This window comes from Moschus berezovskii, chromosome X (assembly GCF_049115385.1).
Source record: "Moschus berezovskii isolate FMDL1 chromosome X, NW_MosBer_1.0, whole genome shotgun sequence".
Classification (NCBI taxonomy): domain Eukaryota; kingdom Metazoa; phylum Chordata; class Mammalia; order Artiodactyla; family Moschidae; genus Moschus; species Moschus berezovskii.
The window spans coordinates 108,872,371-108,888,343 of record NC_142488.1 but is presented as its reverse complement, the minus strand read 5'-3'; the positions used below and the strand labels follow the sequence as shown (position 1 = coordinate 108,888,343).

At 38.8% G+C, this 15,973-nt stretch overlaps 2 protein-coding genes across 2 annotated transcripts in view; one reads left to right on the top strand and one right to left on the bottom strand.

Moving 5' to 3' along the window:
* Window positions 1–3,849, bottom strand: part of LOC129563989 (succinate--CoA ligase [GDP-forming] subunit beta, mitochondrial-like) — a 50,316-nt gene extending 46,467 nt beyond the window's left edge. Inside the window, 2 exon segments of the mRNA XM_088834295.1 lie at window positions 687–824; window positions 3,682–3,849. Of these exon segments, the coding sequence (XP_088690421.1) occupies window positions 687–824; window positions 3,682–3,849 (306 nt within the window).
* A 6,476-nt stretch (window positions 3,850–10,325) lies between these two features.
* Window positions 10,326–12,494, top strand: LOC148773425 (uncharacterized). The gene has a single exon (XM_088834294.1). It carries the CDS (start codon window positions 10,326–10,328, stop codon window positions 12,492–12,494), a length of 2,169 nt encoding a protein of 722 aa, XP_088690420.1.
* The last annotated feature ends 3,479 nt before the right edge of the window (window positions 12,495–15,973 follow it).

The following is a 15,973-nucleotide window of genomic DNA, read 5'->3' as shown; positions in this document are numbered from 1 at the left end:
TGCTCGGCTAGCCTAATCTACAAATCAGTTAACTGAATTTGTCTTGGTGGAGTTACACATACCAGAGTGGAAGCCTAGTCTGTGCCTTTCCATAATTTTAACTCTATCTAGGTTTCTGATGCTTAACAGACCAGCAATAAATTTTTGCTGAGTCATACTTGTTCCTAAAAACCTAGTCTGAAGTTTTAGTTTACATGATATAAATGGCCTGAAATTCTGGAGCGCACAGATACAATTAGCACTGAAAGGAAGGATTCATTCATCTGAACATGTATTAAGTGCCTACCACTTGCAAGATATCATACAAGGCCCTGGGGTTTTGTAACTTGTCTCTGCTTTCAAAGTGATTATACATGAGCACACTCACAAGTTATATATCTTCAGCATGCTAATACTTTAAATAGAAACCAAAGAGAAGAAATATTGACAGCTGATAACTTTACCATGACACTCCTCAAAGGAGCCTACTGGAAAAAAAAAAAAGGAACAACAAGATGAAATTAAAAGCATGTGGTGATTTTAGGGAATTCGTGGTCAGGCCCTCTTTCTGTATTTTGCTGTTCTGTATTAATGTTTACGAAGGCAGGATATAATGGCTTCATTATCTGAGGTTTGGAGATCCTGTTCCCCTGATCTTTCTTACCAAGAAGCAAGGCCACTCACAGCCACAAAGATTTGTTCCTTACCTTACTGATGAACGCTCGCAGTGAGACAAAGACATGTTTCAGCGACACTTCAGACTGCCCATTATTCAGAAAAGCAAGATGAATATCAAATACTTTTTTCATTAATGGGTTGTGGACATCGTTATTTAAAAATTGACTCTAGAAAACATAAAAAAGCTTTTTTTACAAATAGTTTATGCTGCTCCCCCTAAAATGAGAGAACAGGCTTTACCAATACCTGTCCATCAAACCACTGCTTGAAAAATAACAATGAGAAGCTTAACATAATCTAAAAACATTTCTGCCATCTTTCAACTTGGAAATTGCAAAATACTATAAAAACTACATCCATACTTAGTAGCCTGCTTTTAAACAGATGAAAAAATTTCTTTTTCCAGTATACCACAGCAAATACAGAACTATTAGGGAAAGTGTATTTTCTATTGACCTAATCAAATCGCTTCTTAATTAAGAAATCAGTAAATTAAAAATGGATACACGATAACTAGCCTTTGCATTTCTCTGACAGAAACAAAGTAATGTAAGAATTAAGGAAAACATCAATTCTATTTTAAAATTCTATGATTCAATTCGTTTTTAAATGTATGCTTAGTGTATGTCTACTACTGGTGACAATTAAACCCTCTATGAGTAGAGGTAATAACAGGTATCACAATTGAAAGACTACACAAACTGTTTAAAGGTTCCTTAGATACTTATCAGGAATAGGCTGCAGAATCTCTTCATGAAGTATTAAATTTGTTCTGATGAATGTGCAACTCAAATTCATTTTTTATTGTGCCAGTAAATAAGACATTTGATTTCAAAATTTGCACTCTTATTCCTTCTTTCTATTCAGATATTTCTTAATTTATTTAACATACATCTCTTGGTAGATGACAGGCACTATCCTAAGTGCTTTAGAAATATTAACTTACTTTTTTATTGTGAGACTGGAGGTGGAAAGGGGGACTGCATATGGGCACCAAGGATCTTTTTGAGATAATGGGAATGACTGGATTGTAATGACTGCACAACTCTGTAAACTTACTAAAGTAAAGATATAAAAGAAACTAGAAAGTGGAGAGAAGTATCTATTAGTTTGTGACCTTTCTGTTTAAAAAATAATGCATTGGTTAATGTCTTCAGCCCTGCTCTCCTATCCCTTAAGAAACCAATTAGCAGGTTACAACTTGGCCATAAGTAACAACAAAAAACCAAAACCATATGCATATTTGTAACAGATGTAATGGTAACACTGATAGCCAGAATCCCAGAATGGTGCTCCATCTTTCTGGCTCCTCCCTTGAAGTGAAGTGAAGTGAAGTCACTCAGTCGTGTCAGACTCTTTGCAACCACATGGACTGTAGCCTACCAGGCTCCTCGGTCCATGGGATTCTCCAGGCAAGAGTACTGGAGTGGGTTGCCATTTCCTTCTCCAGGGGATCTTCCCGACCCAGGGATCGAACCCATGTCTCCTGTATTGTAGGCAGACGCTTTACCGTCTGAGCTACCAGGGAAGGCCAAAACCATAGGCATATTTGTAACAGATGTAATGGTAACACTGATAGCCAGAATCCCAGAATGGTGCTCCATCTTTCTGGCTCCTTCCTTGCTGCTGCTACTGCTAGGTCACTTCAGTCGTGTCCGACTCTGTGTGACCCCATAGACGGAAGCCCACCAGGCTCCCCCGTCCCTGGGATTCTCCAGGCAAGAACACTGGAGTGGGTTGCCATTTCCTTCTCCAATGTGTGAAAGTGGAAAGTGAAAAGTGAAAGTGAAGTCGCTCAGTCGTGCCCAACCCTTAGCGACCCCACGGACTGCAGCCTACCAGGCTCCTCCATCCATGGGATTTTCTAGGCAAGAGTACTGGAGTGGCTTGCCATTGCCTTCTCAGGCTCCTTCCTTAGTCTACTTAAAAGCATGGGGTAGTGGTTAGAAGCAAGGACTCTTGTGATAACTGGCCAAGATTAAAATCCTGATCTCCTACTGACTAGCTATGTGACATTAAGTTCCCTGTGAGCTTCACTTTTCTCACTTTAAAATGGGAAAAATAATAGTATCCACATCACAAAGCTAGTGTGAGGATTAAAGGTGACTTAATATTTGTCCTTTTAAGTTGATTGAGGTTGAATTTACATACAACAAAATTTACCTATTTTAAATTTATGATTTGATTATTTTTAATAAATTTACAGAGTTGTGCAGTCATTGCAATCCATTCATTCCCATCATCTCAAAAAGATCCTTGGTGCCCATCTGCAGTCCTCTTTTCTACCCCCAGTGCCACAATAAAAAAATGAGTTAATATTTCTAAAGCACTTAGGATAGTGCCTGTCATCTAACAGAGATGTCAACTAACAAGAGATGTATGTTACATAAATAAGAAATGTCTGAATAGGAGGAAGAAATAACAATGCAAACCTTGAGACCAAATGTCTTATTGACTGGCATAATAAAAAATGAATTTGGGTTGAATTTTAATCAGAACAAATTTAATACTTCATACAGAAATTCGGCAGTCTATTTCTCATTACTATCTAATTCAGTTTTCCCTTATAAGACTCTTTGAAAAGCACAGGCCTGGTTTCCATAGTAAAGCTGGAGGCCTGAAGCAATTAACGGAATTACTTTGAGAAGGGGAAAGAACAGAAAACAATCTGTGTAACTCAGACGAAGAGCCAGCACGAGTTTTCACTTTTGACTTCTCCCACTACTGTCACCTCACATTATGGTTATATGGGCTCCCCTGGTAGCTAAGCTGGTAAAGAATCTGCCTGCAGCGCGGGAAACCTGGGTTCAGGCTCTCAGTTGGGAAGATCCCCTGGAGGAGGAAATGGCAACCCACTCTAGTATTCTTGCCTGGAGAATCCCAGGGACAGAGGAGCCTAGCAGGCTACAGTCCATGGGGTCGCAGAGTCGGACACGACTGAGCGACTAAGAAAAGCGCATAGTTATGTAAGGTTTATTCAAAGCACTCTAACATCCATTATCTCATTTTATACCTTCGACAAACCTGCAAGATAACTGCTTTCAATTTCTTCTTCTTATATTTTTTAATCCTAGCAATGATGATTTGTACTGAGAGGCAAGCATCGGAATAAAACCAATAAACCCCTGGCAAGGGACACCAGCCAGCCAGCCAGTCTGCCTGGACATCATCTGGCTTGACAAGACACCTCATCTCAGTAGGTATTTGGACAGGCTGACTCAATCATAATTGAGGCTAAAAATGACTGGGTATTTTCATAAAAGTATGAAAATACCTGTTTTTAAACAAAAAATAATAGAGAAGGGAAATAAAGAACAAATTATTAATAGTCCAACTCTCTCATTTTAAGGATGAGTCTCAGTGATTTCTTGAGGTCACACTAGATCCGCCACCCAAGTGTCCTGACTGCTCACTGGGGGCTGTTATTCTGTACTAAGCTTCATCTGCCTAGTTAAGTTTTGCGTATTTTCTTTGCAATGATACCAACTGAGCCCTAACTTTTCATTTTTACCTTGAAACACTGAGTGAAAAATGATATGGTATCTAGCACTGTTAGGGAAACTTCCGTAGCAGTGTTTCCTTCAAGAAGTGCCTGATGGAAAATGTCTGCTTCAGTTGTTGAAGAACCTGAAAGTTGTTTCTTTTTTTTTTTTTTAAAAAAGGAAATTAAAACTGGGATTCACATAATAGTTTTGAATGATTTTCTCTCCCAAAGACTCAGAGAGAGAGACAAGCAAAAAGACACCAGGCTCTCAATACCTGCAGACTTAATGAGTTTTGCTGTATTTACTCCTTAATCAAATACGATCTGGGTTAATCAATTCTGCTATATGTTTTTTACTTCAGCTTTGTATCAACAGCTCTGCAACAAATAAATAGGTGCCTACTTCTTTGAAGACAAGATGTGAGTGATGATCTAGGTATGTAACTAAGAAATAACGTGGGAGGCATTTTAGACTGTGCTGCTAATTATGTGTACAAAAATGAGAAACTCATAGAAATGCAGCTATGCTATGTACAGTGGTTCCCTATGGCCTGATGTTTTCAATGATGCAGATGGTATGAGACTTGTTTCTAAACCAGAAGGAAAACAAAGCATCTGGGCCAACTGAAAGACATAGGTTCTTTACATCGTTACAAGTGACAAAGTAAAGCTGAAGGCTGTGACAGTTGCTTTTTTTTGAAAGGTCCTGAGTCTAGTAGCTCAGCATCCATCTGCTCAAGACATTTGTGCTTATTATTAGTCCTTATGGCAGAGCCAGTTCTGCTGGCTTCCTCTTATGCAACCTCTAAAGGACCATATGGAAATGAATGTTTTCAGATTCTTTGACTTTTTTTAAGATTTGCTTTTTAGAGGATGCTGCTGCTGCTGCTGCTAAGTCACTTCAGTCGTGTCCGACTCTGTGCGACCCCATAGTTTAGACGATAGCTTTCATTTATATGACCCTCTAGCTTCCTCCTTGTCCTATTGAACTTGTCAGTATTTCTACCTGTGTGAAATACATCTTTGTCAAAATAGTATTTACAGTGCTCTGATTTCTACAGACAGCTCAGGATGGGTAATCCCTTAAAAATCACTGAATGAACAATAGTCACTCTCAACAAATATTATATATACTATTATATTCAAATGTCGTTATTTGCATTAAAATATGGATAAAAGATATTGAATGAAAAATCATATAAGAATAATAATTCAATGAGAAAATTAATTTCTGTCATGTTAAACTAAGAACTCACTATTAACTAAAATTGCCAAAAACAATCCAGGCATATTTGATATTATATTCACATATGATGAAATGACTGTACAGAAACAGAGATGTGAAATGATCACCAGCTGTAACGGTGATTTAGGTTAAATAGTATTAACATCTGTTTCAAATGGGTACCTTACCCACATTCTGCTCTTACTGTGATTAAGTGTAAATGAACTTTCCAGGCTACTAAGATGCTGAAGCCGGGCCTGCATTATTCCTGATCTGTTTCGGAGAGCTGGCAGCGTTTGTGATTTTCAGTCTACTCCAAAGTGTTTGGACAGCCAGCCATCATGCACCCTAAAATAAATGTTAAAGTTAGGAAATGGATTACTCTAATACTGTATCTCAATGTTACACTTTTTTTTAACTAAAAAATGACTCGGTTTCCACATAAACACTGTGCTATGCTCAATATTCTACCGATTATTATTTGGCTTAAATGAGACATCACTGGGAATTGTATGATGCTTACTGTATATTTAAAATATCTTATACTACAAGAATACAAGTAAGGGGTCTAGAGAAAGTTTCTTACTTTCCTTCCTCTTCTCTAAAATATCAGACAGTGGACAATATATCAGAGTGGACAATACTCCAATAAGATTCCATCTTTATCTCAGGAGATAAGGAAAGGCAAGAGTCAGAGAAAACAACGAGAGGGACACTCAAGAGTTGACATGGCAGGGGGTGGTTTCCTGGAGTCAGATATTTAAGAATGAGCACCGATCTAACCTGTTTCTGGACCGGAGTTAAACTTGGGTCAGAATTTTTTACTCTACAAACATGTCTATTTGCACATTTTTATTTTGTTTCCCTTTAATTTTAGGGCTTCATGAAAAAAAAATTAACAACTAGGTCTTGGTGATGGACAGGGAGGCCTGGCGTGCTGTGATTCATGGGGTCGCAAAGAGTCGGACACAACTGAGCGACTGAACTGAACTGAACTGAACTGGATGCAGGGACTGAGAAAGAAGAAGAGTTTGTCCATCCTCTAGTAAACACAGAGGGCAGGTCACCAGAATCTTAGAGGTTAAGGTTCATCGTGGTATTTACCATACCAGTTCCCAACCAGCTCCCAGTGCTGGGAAGACAACAGAAATCATCACTTGAATTATTAGGATGTCCCAGAGTCTCAGCAATAAACCTAATCCAAACCACCTCTTTGGGCTTCCCTCATAGCTCAGTTGGTAAAGAATGCGCCTGCAATGCAGGAGGTCCCGGTTTGATTCCTGGGTCAGGAAGATCCCCTGGAGAAGGATAGGTTACCCATTCCAGTATTCTGGCCTAGAGAATGCCATGGACTGCAGAGTCGAATATGACTGAGCGACTTTCACTTTCTTTCAAACTGCCTCTTCAGTTTTTGGAAGTGCCATGAAATTTACTTTAATAAAGAAAATCATTCTATTTAAGTTCCTTTAATGACAAACTCTACTTCTGAAATATATCTTATCAAAATAAGCAAGCAATCTTTTCCTTAGGATCCCACAAACGTTTTCTTAAGTATTTATTTCACTAAGACTTACACAGCAAAACGAAGAAAGAAAGAATATATAATGCATGTTGCCATTACTGTTGGGGATTTCTGTTTACATTCCTAACTGAGGTGAATATTGATAGGTTGGAGACAAAAGTACACACCGGACAGTTGTCCTCACTTGACAATTTCCTGCCCTCCCCTGGATCTAGCCTTTTCTCACATCCTTCAGAAGACACAAGCATCTGTTCTAGGATTAGACCGGAAACTGTGCACATCAGTCTAACCATTACCCTTTGGAAAACTTAAAAAAGAGCATCACTTCACATCAGGTTAATTTCAACTTTGAGTTGAGAAGCATTAAATAAATCATGAGTAGCTTGAGGCTGAATCAAAAGGAAGCATCTACGTTTTACATGGCCTGAAGACTGCCCTCTTTTGGAAGAGAAGAAAAAAGAGGAAATGGCAGTGCTGTGGGAATTACCTTGCTATGTTTCTTTTCCCCATGTATCTGAAGTGAAACAAACATACTCTAGAAAGAAAAGCATGTTAGTACTATATTACAATACTTTGCATTTTAACAAATAATATTTGAAAATTCATGTGTTACAAAGAATGGCCTATTAAAATCATATTACAATAATATGATTTGGTATACACAAAGAAATATACAAACAACCACCTGCCATACTGTATTGCTCTACATTCATTTGCTACAATTAGTTCAGCACCAAGATGTCTCAGGTCTTCACATACAATTCTAATGACATATTTTTAAAAAATGTATCAATGCAAATCATCCTTCGAGCTTTATAGTGTGTGTCACAGCAAAGGTCTCTAACATAGTCATTAACACCTAAAAAGGTTCTTAAGCCCTAAAAATTGTGGCAATTGCTCTATTTTTTATAATGGCATTAAGCCACTTTCTAGTATAGAAAATCCTAAACATACAAAAGTAGAGAGGACAGCAAACTAAACCCCACGTACCCAGCACCCACCCACTTCAACAATTATCAACTCATGGCCACTCCTGTTTAACTTCTACCCCAAACAGGCCCTTTCCTCTCCCTCTACACTTACTACCAACTCCATGTTGTTAAAGTAAATCCCCAACAACATCATCTAGTTTCATTAGTGAATATTTCAATATAACTTGAGTAGTTTTTCTTAATCCTGCTTTGTTTGCAAATATTTTCTCCAAATGCTTTGCTGGACATGCACATACAACATCATAAATGTGTACTATTTATTTTAAAATGTACTTAGAAATTACACATCACTCTAATTTTTCTTTTCCCTTTCAATAAAATAACTCAGCAAACAATATAGACAACTTCCCCCTCCACTTAGGAAAAAAACGCAAGCTTTTTTCCCTCAAGTACCTTGGAATATATATACATATACGCACAAACACACACTTTGCAAGTGAGTAGAATTACTCGGCTCTATCGAAGGGTACGCATGCTAAACTCCAACATTTAAGGGGCTCCATTAAGCCAGCATCTGCTCTAAATGAATGATTAGGACAGCTGGTGCCACTTCCAGTTTTCCAGATCACACAAAGATTCCTGATGGTCTGCAAAGATGGGCTATCATCAGCTAGAGTTTTCTGTAATATCGCAAGTATTTCCTTTACAAGTTTTTCTTCTGTGTGTGAAAAAGCTATATGTCAACCTATAAGCTATGAAAATAGTTTAACATTCCCTACATTATGTACAAATATGCTGATGAAATCAAAAAAGGAGTAATATTTCATTAACTATAAACATTAAGCTCCCAAAAATAAGAGGAAATTTTATGAAAATAAGACAACTTACTCTAGAAGTATGAGAATGTTTATGAGCTCCTGGGGAGCTACCTTGTGCCAGTAAGTTAAGAGTGTATCTGAAAATGGAATAAAGTGTTACAGCTTGAAATAGGAGAGACCATAACAGCAAATATTAATAGCACAGTGAATTCCAAAGTACCAAAATCTTTAGTTTCAATAACCATCAACTCATGACCAGTTCTGTCTCATCTGAATCCTGCCCACCTATCTCATCTCACTGCCCAATACACAAACTACACTCTATTGCATTAATTCCAAATATATCGCTTAATCTGTAATTATTTTCAACTTTAATAATTATTTTTATTTACTTTAAAATGTTCTTTTCGATCGTTCATCATCCCTGAAGACAGGAAGTAAAGCAGACCTGCGTTTTTTCCCTAAAATTTTATGCAAAATGGTGCATTTGTACCTTTGCCTGCTACTCAAAGGGCTCGGAGAACCAAAAAGTTTGAGAACTTGAGAGGAAAAGTGATAACTTATTTTCCTCTTTCTCTTTGGATTATTAACTCTGAAGTCCTAGTAATATACATACATACCACACAGATTCATGGAACAACTATTTTAGATACAAAAGCCCCTAAACCTATCACATATACTTCTCTTTTGAGCTGTTCTTTTTTTTTTAACTTCCAACACACCCACTGAAACTTTTTCAAAAGAAAAATATTACCCCCATTTAACCTTCCATTCCGTTTTTTAACCTATTCAGATATAGCTAATGGAGTTAGCAGTTTCACTTCCAAATTTTAAAAACCGAGTGAAAGTGTTAAGTCACTCAGTCGTGTATGACTCTTTGTGACCACATGGACAGTAGCCTCATTGTTCTCTTCTGTCCACAGAATTCTCCAGGCAAGAATACTGGAGTGGGTTGCCATTTCCTTCTCCAGTGGATCTTCCCGATCCAGAGACTGAACCTGGCTCTCCCGCATTGTGGGCAACTGGTTACCTACTGAGCCACCAGCAAAGATCTAGCATGGATGGCAACAGTCATCAGTTACAGAATTGCCAGTCTCCCGAGAGCCTCTAAATCTAGGAATGGATGACTAAGTGATGTTGCCTAAACGGAGGGGTGACAGGGAGGAAAAAGTGCATGGCTTTTGACTTTATGTCCAACTTACTAATGACCATGGCTATTTGTGGTTTTCAATGATTATAAAATACTGACTGTCAGGAATAAAGATGCTAAAATAGGGTCAAATTAATTTGTTTCAAAATTAAAGCAAGGGTAAGTTCCAAGCCCCCCCCCCCCCCAACTTTTGGGACCCACTTCAGCTCATCGGGGCTTTCCCAGAAGTCACTGCGTTTCCGGTCTCTCTAGTCCTCAGTCCGGCACAGGCGCCATCTTCCCTCCCTTGTGACTTGGCTGTTTTCGGCAAAAGGAGGCTGGTGTCTCCTTCCAGCCCCCAACCTGCGTCCGCTGTCCACCCCTGAGCCATCTTTGATCCATCCTCTCGCCCGCCCGGTGCCCTGAGATCACATCACAGGTCTGTAGAAGGGGTGAGACTCTCGTTCGGTCCGCGGCCCAGTGCTAGTTGATGGCCCTTCCGCCATTTTTTGGTGGTGCCTGTCTCCACTATTTCCCAATCCCAGTCAGAGAATCAAGATGAAGGCGGGGGACGTGGGTGAAGAAGACAGGGAAAGTGGGCAGAGATCTTCCGAAGAAGATAAAATTCAGGGTAGCCTCTGTGATGTGTCTTCTGAAGAGGTTGAAAAAACCTTGCCAACAGTAAAAGAGCTCCATCAGTGTAGAGAGGTACGCCGACTTCAGGGGAAGGTAACCGGTTTGAGGAAAGAGCGATTGTCAGACGAGAGTCGGACAGGCTCCATACCCAGAACTAAAGAGTTGACAGAGCAAGGGAGAGCCCTGAATGACACTATTCATGACCTGCAAGGTCAGTTAAACACCAAAGAAGGTGATCGCTGTACAGGAAACAAAACGTACAGAAATATGCTACAGCAAGAATTTTATGATATCCAACAACAAAATCTGAAGTTTACTGGTGAGCTCACAGCAGAAAGGAATAAATTAAGAGGAGACAACAGGCAGCTTTTGGCTAGGCCCAAGATGAAACAGCAACAGTTTCGCCGTTCTTTTTCTTCTAGTGATGACGACTTCGTCCTTGGGTCTCAAAAGAGCGAGTCAGTTATTCCGATCAGGGATCCTCTGCCCGGACCTGAGAGGTACGTGGCTGTCAAACTGATAACGCAAACGAATACCAAACAGATGAAATCTAGAGGGAAAAAGAAACGGCCACACAGTCCCGAGTCTCAGGTTCCATTTTACAGTCAGGACGTCTTTGAGGTGCCAGAGAGCCCTCAGGAGAAGATTTCCTCTAACAGTAGGAAGACTATCAAAATAAGCAGTGGCAGTCAGAAGTCATCTAGCACTGTTCCCTCAGCGTCTACACTTGGCCCTCAAACACTGTATGCAGTTCAAGATGACTCCAGGCTTCCTGATGCCAGGCTTGGCCATCCACAAAGCAAAAACCTTTTCACACAGAGGACATCCCCGCAGAAGATCTCCACACCAAATCGTGGAACTGAGATTGATTTCCCTTGGAGCCTTTCGAGTATTTCTCCAGGAGAAGAGCTACCTGCTGAAATATTATCTGAAACTTCAGCGGAAACTATGATTGATTATAGCAAAAGCATATTTTCTCCTTTTACACAGAAAGACGAAAACATCACATTGGAAAGTGAGATTGATTTCCCTTGGAGCCTTTCGAGTATTTCTCCAGGAGAAGAACTACCTGCTGAAATATTATCTGAAACTTCAGCGGAAACTATGATTGATTATAGCAAAAGTATATTTTCTCCTTTTACACGGAAAGACGAAAACATCACATTGGAAAGTGAGATTGATTTCCCTTGGAGCCTTTCGAGTATTTCTCCAGGAGAAGAGCTACCTGCTGAAATATTATCTGAAACTTCAGCGGAAACTATGATTGATTATAGCAAAAGCATATTTTCTCCTTTTACACGGAAAGACGAAAACATCACATTGGAAAGTGAGATTGATTTCCCTTGGAGCCTTTCGAGTATTTCTCCAGAAGAGCTACCTGCTGAAATATTACCTGAAACTTCAGCGGAAACTATGATTGATTATAGCAAAAGCATATTTTCTCCTTTTACACGGAAAGATGAAAACATCACATTGGAACGTGAGATTGATTTCCCTTGGAGCCTTTCGAGTATTTCTCCAGGAGAAGAGCTACCTGCTGAAATATTACCTGAAACTTCAGCAGAAACTATGACTGATTATAGAAAAAGCATATTTTCTCCTTGTACACGGAAAGACGAAAACACCACAGAGGAAAGCGTGATTGATTATAGCAAAAGCATATTTTCTCCTTGTACACGGAGAGACGAAAACACCACGGAGGAAAGTGTGATTGCTTATAGCAAAATCATATTTTCTCCTTGTACACGGAGAGACGAAAACACCACAGAAGAAAGTGTGATTGATTATAGCAGAAGCATATTTTCTCCTTGTACACGTAGAAATGATAACACCATAATACATCTATTTCCTCTTGACTCTACTTCAAGCTCTAAAGTGAAAAGTCCCTCATTTGGTGTTTTTCGGGTTGCGATGAGAGAGAGCAGTAGCCAGACACCTTGCAGCAAACAGTCCACAGCAAGGAAGAACACTAATGGAGCTGCAGGTGCAGCCCTTGATGCTGATAAGTCCCAAGGTGAGACTCAGGCTTGCACTTCGGGATCTTCAATAAAGAGAAAAGTCAAGATACGGTTAGAGAAAGGCAGGAAGTAGCTATCTCTCCAGCTCTCTCTTAAGGAGACTGCTTTTCTTTTCCAAGAGGACAGTCATCTATCAATTCAGACTAACATTTGTATTCAGACTATGTAACTGGTAATTCCTGGCTTTGATTCTACTTCCCAGAATATAATATACAGGCAATAAAAAGTTGGGCAAATAACTAAGACTTTGAAACAGTGACTTATTGCGAGTTAATAAAATTCAGCTACACTAAAGAATCTTAGTTTTCAGAATCCCTCTACTTCTATATAAAGTGTAGAGGTCTATCCTCTTTTTGTTGAAATTAAGCTGCTAGTGTCTATGAGTCAGTGTGTGCCATGCTGAGTTGGTTTAGTTGTGTCCTACTTTTTGGAACACTATGGACTCTAGCCTGCCAGGCTCCTCTGTCTGTGGCATTCTCTAGAGGAATACTGGAGTGGGTTTCCATGCCCTCCTTCAGGGGCTCTCCCCGTCCAGGGATCCAACTTGAGTCTTTAGACTCCTGCATTGGCAGGAGAGTTCTTTACTACTAGTGCCACCTGGGAAGCCCTAAGCCCTTATGAGTCAATAAGAAGGCTTTAAAAAAAGAAAGCCAAGAGAACACCTAAAAGGCATGGACTAAGAGTTCAACCCTGAAATACATATAAAGTGAAATACTTACTGGACTTGACAAGGTAACTAGAATACATACACTGAGAAAGATTCAGAAGCAGATATTTTTCAGAATAAAATGAGTGTGACTTACAGATACCATACAGCATGACTTAAATTACAAAAGAGGTGACACAGACAGTATACTAGTTATTAAAATTTGCCTTTAAAAATAAAAACCTGAGAACAGAAGAAGGAAAAACCTCATTAACAAAGATGAACTATTTAGCAAGCAAGGTCAGTATTTACAAGAGGAGACCTTAAGAAACAAAGCAGTTACAGTTTTACCGATAACATAAAGCAGCCAGTGGCTTGTCACTGGTTATCACAGTGTGTGTGTGTGTGTGTGTGCGCGTGCACACGTGCACATGCGCGTGCATATATATGCAACTGTGCACGCGTGTACTGCAGTGGCGGAGGGGGACTCCTCAGCAGTGCGTGTCCCTCTCCTTCCTTTCTTCTGCTCTCCCCTCCCACCCTCATTTTCCCTGGGCTGTGGTGCTATTCAACTCCTTTTTTCTTTACAGTTTTTTTTTCCCTTGTATCCTTCAGTTCAGTTCAGTTCATTTCAGTCACTGAGTCGCGTCCGACTCTTTCCGACCCCGTGAATCACAGCACGCCAGGCTTCCCTGTCCATCACCAACTCCCGGAGTTCACTCAAACTCATGTCCACCGAGTCGGTGATGCCATCCAGCCATCTCTTCCTCTGTCGTCCCCTTCTCCTCCTGCCCCCAATCCCTTCCAGCATCATGTATCCTTAAGCCTCTAGAAAAACCAAAGTTATTGAGTGAATTCTTGTGCCATTAAACTCACCCTTTTAAATAGAGCACAAGATGGCTGGATGGCATCACCGACTCGATGGACATGAGTTTGGGTGAACTCCCGGAGTTGGTGATGGAGAGGGAGTCCTGGCGTGCTGTGATTCATGGGGTCGCGAAGAGTCGGACACGACTGAGTGACTGAACTGAACTGAACAGTGTTTAAGGTATATTTAAAGACTTGTAAAACCATCACACAGTTTAGAATATTTTCATCACCCTTTAAAAGACCCATACATAACAACAGTCACTTTCTACATTCCCCCACTTTTTAGCTTGTGGGGAGACAAAAGCTGTGGCTATGGTTGTTAATTTGATTCATTATTTCTTGGAATGAAATACCTCCAGGGTTGAAAATTATCTCATTTTACATATTTCTTTTCCAAAACCTGCAAGCTTATAACACAGTCTCAATAATCTTTGACCGTTACTCTGAATCATCCATTCTAAGTAGTTGCAGATTCTAGTTTTTTAGAACTGTTTCATTAATGTCCTTTAGAATGAACTCTTCACATCGAGCTTTTGATGTGTTCCAATCTGACTGGCAAGTTAACTATCAACTCATTTTATGTTTTTATATCCTGCATTATTACAAAAAATGTTTAAAATAATACTAAGAACAAAATATAGGAAATAAGTACAATTTACTTTATTATGATTTGACTTTATTCTAAATCATACGTTGTTAGTACTTGAAGATTCTACTTATTTAAAACTTTTATTAATGTATTTTAGAATTAACTTCATATCTAGCTTTTGATGTATTTCGATCTCGCTGGCAAGTTAACTATCAACTCATTTTATGTTTTCATATCCTGTATTATTACAAAAATCTTTAATATTTACTAAAAACAAAATAGAAAATATGTAAAATTTACTGTATTATGATTTGACTTTTATTCTAAATCATACATTGATAGTACTTGAAGATTCTACTTATTTAAAACTTTTATTAATGTATTTTAGAATTAACTTCATATCTAGCTTTTGATGTGTTTCGATCTCTCTGGAAAGTTAACTATCAACTCATTTTATGTTTTTATATTCTGTTTTATTACAAAAGTGTTTAAAATAATGTTTACTACAAACAAAATAGAAAATAAGTAAAATTTACTGTATTATGATTTGACTTTTACTGTAAGTCATACATTCTAAGTACTTGAAGATTCTAGTTACTTAAAACTGTTTTACTAATGTACTTTAGAATTAACTATTCATATCTAACTTTTGATGTGTTTCAATCTCTCTGGCATGTTAACTATCAACTTACGTTTTTATATTCTGCATTATTACAAAAAGTGTTTAATATTTACTAAAAACTATATAGAAAATGTTAAAATTTAACTACTGTATTATGATGGTCAAAACCCAGGTGCTTTTATGTTCTTCACTTCTGCTTGCTTTTTTTTTCCCCCCTTTATTTATTTTTTTCTTTCTTTTTTTTTTAATTTTTTAAATTTTTTATTTTACAATATTATATTGGTTGGTTTTGCCATACATTGACATGAATTCGCCCCAGGTGTACATGAGTTCCCCCTCCTGAACCCCCCTCTCACCTCCCTCCTCCCTTAATCCTCCCTCTGGGTCATCCCCGCACACCAGCCCCGAGTATCCTGTAACATGCATTGACCCTAAACTGCTGATTCGCTTCACACATGACAACATACATGTTTCAATGTCATTCTCTCATATCATCCCACCCTCACCGTCTCCCACAAAGTCCCAAAGACTGTTCGATACAACTGTGTCTCTTTTGCTGTCTCATATACAGGGTTATATTTCCATCTTTCTAAATTCCATATATATGTGTTAGTATACTGTATTGGTGCATTTTTTTTTAAAACTGCTTGCTTTTTTAAAAAAAGAATATTTATTTGGCTGCCCAGGGTCTTAGGTGCAGTATGTGGGATCTATTTCCCAGTCCAGAAATTGAATCTGGGACCCCTAAATTGGCAGTGCAGCATCTTAGTTACAGGGAAATCCCTAGGTTTTTTGTTTGTTTTGTTTTGGGGGGTCTTTGGGGGC

What these genes read in the sequence shown, in the direction of transcription:
- LOC148773425 (XM_088834294.1), top strand. Translation starts at nt 10,326, where the DNA reads ATGAAGGCGGGGGACGTGGGTGAAGAAGACAGGGAAAGTGGGCAGAGA.